This window comes from Denticeps clupeoides, chromosome 1 (genome assembly GCF_900700375.1).
Source record: "Denticeps clupeoides chromosome 1, fDenClu1.1, whole genome shotgun sequence".
NCBI lineage: Eukaryota > Metazoa > Chordata > Actinopteri > Clupeiformes > Denticipitidae > Denticeps > Denticeps clupeoides.
In genome coordinates this window covers 39,577,619-39,583,921 of record NC_041707.1, presented here as the reverse complement: position 1 = coordinate 39,583,921, position 6,303 = coordinate 39,577,619, and the positions used below count along the sequence as shown (strand labels likewise).

Genomic DNA, 6,303 nt, shown 5'->3' with positions numbered 1-6,303 from the left:
TATCTACAACACCAGAATTGATGACACTGACTCCGACAATTCCTAACTCAGCAACAACAGTAGATGCAAAGTCGGCAACTTTAACGACACAGGCAACATCAATTTTGCAACCAACAACCACAAAGATGATACTTGACTCTGCAGCAACAGTAGGTACACCATCAATTCCATCATCTGCTGCCTCGACAACATCAGTGACAATGTCTACTGCAACAACAATAAAAGAGAGTATAACTACATCTCTTCTCCCTAAATCTACAACACCAGTATTGACAACAGTGACTCAGACAATCCCTAACTCAGCAACTACAGTGGATACAAAGGCAACATTTGTAGTGACACAACCAACATCAACACTGCAACCAACAACTACAAAGTTGATTGAAAGTACATTTCATTTAGTTGACTCAACAGCAACAGTAGGGACACCATCAACTCCATCTTTTTCTGCATCAACAACAGTATCATTGTCAACTGCTACGTCTCAACCAACAACAATAAAAGAGAGTGTAACTACATCTCTTCTGCCAATATCTACAACACCAGAATTGATGACACTGACTCCGACAATTCCTAACTCAGCAACAACAGTAGATGCAAAGTCGGCAACTTTAACGACACAGGCAACATCAATTTTGCAACCAACAACCACAAAGATGATACTTGACTCTGCAGCAACAGTAGGTACACCATCAATTCCATCATCTGCTGCCTCAACAACATCAGTGACAATGTCTACTGCAACAACAATAAAAGAGAGTATAACTACATCTCTTCTCCCTAAATCTACAACACCAGTATTGACAACAGTGACTCAGACAATCCCTAACTCAGCAACTACAGTGGATACAAAGGCAACATTTGTAGTGACACAACCAACATCAACACTGCAAACCAACAACTACAAAGTTGATTGAAAGTACATTTCATTTAGTTGACTCAACAGCAACAGTAGGGACACCATCAACTCCATCTTTTTCTGCATCAACAACAGTATCCTTGTCAACTGCTACATCTCAACCAACAACAAAAGAGATTATAACTACATCTCTTCTGCCAATATCTACAACACCACAATTGATGACACTGACTCAGACAATCCCTAATTCGGCAACAACAGTAGATCCAAAGTCAACAACTTTAATGACACAGGCAACATCAATATTGCAACCAACAACCACAAAGATGATACTTGACTCTACAGCAACAGTAGGTACACCATCAACTCCATCTTTTACTGCCTCCACAACATCAGTGACAATGTCTACTGCAACAACAATAAAAGAGAGTATAACTACATCTCATCTCCCTAAATCTACAACACCAGTATTGACAACAGTGAATCAGACAATCCCTAACTCAGCAACTACAGTGGATACAAAGGCAACATTTGTAGTGACACAACCAACATCAACACTGCAACCAACAACTACAAAGTTGATTGAAAGTACATCTCATTTAGTTGACTCAACAGCAACAGTAGGTACACCATCAACTCCATCTTTTTCTGCATCAACAACAGTATCATTGTCAACTGCTACGTCTCAACCAACAACAATAAAAGAGAGTGTAACTACATCTCTTCTGCCAATATCTACAACACCAGAATTGATGACACTGACTCCGACAATTCCTAACTCAGCAACAACAGTAGATGCAAAGTCGGCAACTTTAATGACACCGGCAACATCAATATTGCAACCAACAACAGCAAAGATCATACTTGACTCTACAGCAACAGTAGGTACACCATCAAGTCCAACTTTTTCTGCATCAACAACAGTATCATTGTCAACTGCTACATCTCAACCAACAAAAACAGAGATTATAACTACATCTCTTCTGCCAATATCTACAACACCAAAATTGATGACACTGACTCAGACAATTCCTAACTCAGCAACAACAGGTGATGCAAAGTCGGCAACTTTAATGACACAGGCAACATCAATATTGCAACCAACAACAACGATGATACTTGACTCTACAGCAACAGTAGGTACCCCATCAACTGCATCTTTTACTGCCTCCACAACACCAGTGACAATGTCAACTGCTACATCTCAGCCAACAACAATAAAAGAGAGTATAACTACATCTCTTCTCACTAAATCTACAACACCAGTATTGACAACAGTGACTCAGACAATCCCTAATTCAGCAACTACGGTGGATACAAAGGCAACATTTGTAGTGACACAACCAACATCAACACTGCAACCAACAACTACAAAGTTGATTGAAAGTACATCTCATTTAGTTGACTCAACGGCAACAGTAGGTACACAATCAACTCGATCTTTTTCTGCATCAACAACAGTATCATTGTCAACTGCTACATCTCAACCAACAACAATAAAAGAGAGTATAACTACATCTCTTCTGCAGTTATCTACAACACCAGAATTGATGACACTGACTCAGACAATCCCTAACTCAGCAACAACAGTAGATGCAAAGTCGGCAACTTTAATGACACCGGCAACATCAATATTGCAACCAACAACAGCAAAGATCATACTTGACTCTACAGCAACAGTAGGTACACCATCAACTCCATCTTTTTCTGCATCAACAACAGTATCATTGTCAACTGCTACATCTCAACCAACAACAATGAAAGAGAGTATAACTACATCTCTTCTGCCAATATCTACAACACCAGAATTGATGAAACTGACTCCGACAATTCCTAACTCAGCAACAACAGGAGATGCAAAGTCGGTGCCTTTAATGACACAGGCAACATCAATATTGCAACCAACAACCACAAAGATGATACTTGACTCTACAGCAACAGTAGGTACGCCATCAACTGCATCTTTTACTGCCTCCACAACATCAGTGACAATGTCTACTATAACAACAATAAAAGAGAGTATAACTACATCTCTTCTCCCTAAATCTACAACACCAGTATTGACAACAGTGACTCAGACAATCCCTAACTCAGCAACTACAGTGGATACAAAGGCAACATTTGTAGTGACACAACCTACATCAACACTGCAACAAACAACTACAAAGTTGATTGAAAGTACATCTCATTTAGTTGACTCAACGGCAACAGTAGGTACACCATCAACTCCATCTTTTACTGCATCAACAACAGTATCATTGTCAACTGCTACATCTCAACCAACAACAATACAAGAGAGTATAACTACATCTCTTCTGCCAATATCTACAACACCAGAATTGATGACACTGACTCAGACAATTCCTAACTCAGCAACAACAGGAGATGCAAAGTCGGTGCCTTTAATGACACAGGCAACATCAATATTGCAACCAACAACCAAGAAGATGATACTTGACTCTACAGCAACAGTAGGTACGCCATCAACTGCATCTTTTACTGCCTCCACGACACCAGTGACAATGTCAACTGCTACATCTCAGCCAACAACAATAAAAGAGAGTATAGCTACTTCTCTTCTCCCTAAATTTACAACACCAGTATTGACAACATTGACTCAGACAATCCCTAATTCAGCAACTACGGTGGATACAAAGGCAACATTTGTAGTGACACAACCAACATCAACAATGCAACCAACAACTACAAAGTTCATTGAAAGTACATCTCATTTAGTTGACTCAACAGCAATAGTAGGAACACCATCAACTCCATCTTTTTCTGTATCAACAACAGTATCATTGTCAACTGCTACATCTCATCCAACAACAATAAAAGAGAGTATAACTACATCTCTTTTGCCAATATCTACAACACCAGAATTGATGACACTGACTCCGACAATTCCTAACTCATCAACAACAGTAGATGCAAAGTCAGCAACTTTAATGACACAGGCAACATCAATTTTGCAACCAACAACCACGAAGATGATACTTGACTCTACAGCAACAGTAGGTACGCCATCAACTGAATCTTTTACTGCCTCCACAACACCAGTGACAATGTCAACTGCTACATCTCAACCAACAACAATAAAAGAGAGTATAACTACATCTCTTCTGCCAATATCTACAACACCAGAATTGATGACACTGACTCCGACAATTCCTAACTCATCAACAACAGTAGATGCAAAGTCAGCAACTTTAATGACACAGGCAACATCAATAATGCAACCAACAACCACGAAGATGATACTTGACTCTACAGCAACAGTAGATACACCATCAACTCCATCATTTACTGCCTCCACAACATCAGTGACAATGTCTACTATAACAACAATAAAAGAGAGTGTAACTACATCTCTTCTCCCTAAATCTACAACACCAGTATTGACAACAGTGACTCAGACAATCCCTAACTCAGCAACTACAGTGGATACAAAGGCAACATTGGTAGTGACACCACCAACATCAACACTGCAACCAACAACTACAAAGTTGATTGAAAGTACATCTCATTTAGTTGACTCAACAGCAACAGTAGGTACACCATCAACTCCATCTTATTCTGCATCAACAACTGTATCATTGTCAACTGCTACATCTCAACCAACAACAATAAAAGAGAGTATAACTACATCTCTTCTGCCAATATCTACAACACCAGAATTGATGACACTGACTCAGACAATTCCTAACTCAGAAACAACAGTAGATGCAAAGTCGGCAACTTTAATGACAGAGGCAACATCAATTTTGCAACCAACAACCACGAAGATGATACTTGACTCTACAGCAACAGTAGGTACGCCATCAACTGCATCTTTTACTGCCTCCACAACACCTGTGACAATGTCAACTGCTACATCTCAGCCAACAACAATAAAAGAGAGTATAACTACATCTCTTCTCCCTAAATCTACAACACCAGTATTGACAACAGTGAATCAGACAATCCCTAATTCAGCAACTACGGTGGATACAAAGGCAACATTTGTAGTGACACAACCAACATCAACAATGCAACCAACAACTACAAAGTTCATTGAAAGTACATCTCATTTAGTTGACTCAACAGCAATAGTAGGAACACCATCAACTCCATCTTTTTCTGTATCAACAACAGTATCATTGTCAACTGCTACATCTCAACCAACAACAATAAAAGAGAGTATAACTACATCTCTTCTGCCAATATCTACAACACCAGAATTGATGACACTGACTCCGACAATTCCTAACTCAGCAACAACAGTAGATGCAAAGTCGGCAACTTTAATGACACAGGCAACATCAATAATGCAACCAACAACCACGAAGATGATACTTGACTCTACAGCAACAGTAGATACACCATCAACTCCATCATTTACTGCCTCCACAACATCAGTGACAATGTCTACTATAACAACAATAAAAGAGAGTATACCTACATCTCTTCTCCCTAAATCTACAACACCAGTATTGACAACAGTGACTCAGACAATCCCTAACTCAGCAACTACAGTGGATACAAAGGCAACATTTGTAGTGACACAACCAACATCAACACTGCAACCAACAACTACAAAGTTGATTGAAAGTACATCTCATTTAGTTGACTCAACAGCAACAGTAGGGACACCATCAAGTCCATCTTTTTCTGCATCAACAACAGTATCATTGTCAACTGCTACATCTCAACCAACAACAATGAAAGAGAGTATAACTACATCTCTTCTGCCAATATCTACAACACCAGAATTGATGACACTGACTCAGACAATTCTTAACTCAGCAACAACAGGAGATGCAAAGTCGGCAACTTTAATGACACAGGCAACATCAATATTGCAACCAACAACCACGAAGATGATACTTGACTCTACAGCAACAGTAGGTACGCCATCAACTGAATCTTTTACTGCCTCCACAACACCAGTGACAATGTCAAGTGCTACATCTCAGCCAACAACAATAAACGAGAGTATAACTACATCTCTTCTCCCTAAATTTACAACACCAGTATTGACAACAGTGACTCAGACAATCCCTAATTCAGCAACTACGGTGGATACAAAGGCAACATTTGTAGTGACACAACCAACATCAACAATGCAACCACAACTACAAAGTTCTTGAAGTACATCTCATTTAGTGACTCAACACAGCAATAGTAGGAACACCATCAACTCCATCTTTTTCTGTATCAACAACAGTATCATTGTCAACTGCTACATCTCAACCAAAAACAATGAAAGAGAGTATAACTACATCTCTTCTGCCAATATCTACAACACCAGAATTGATGACACTGACTCAGACAATTCCTAACTCAGCAACAACAGGTGATGCAAAGTCGGTGCCTTTAATGACACAGGCAACATCAATATTGAAACCAACAACCACGAAGATGATACTTGACTCTACAGCAACAGTAGATACACCATCAACTCC

At 39.5% G+C, this 6,303-nt stretch overlaps 1 protein-coding gene across 1 annotated transcript; it reads left to right on the top strand.

Annotated features, from left to right (window-relative positions):
* The first annotated feature begins 4,876 nt into the window (after positions 1-4,876).
* LOC114787096 (mucin-2-like) lies at positions 4,877-5,988 on the top strand. Its single transcript, XM_028974903.1, has one exon. The coding sequence runs from the start codon at positions 4,888-4,890 to the stop codon at positions 5,986-5,988; it is 1,101 nt and encodes a 366-aa protein (XP_028830736.1). The 5' UTR covers positions 4,877-4,887.
* Positions 5,989-6,303: the final 315 nt, after the last annotated feature.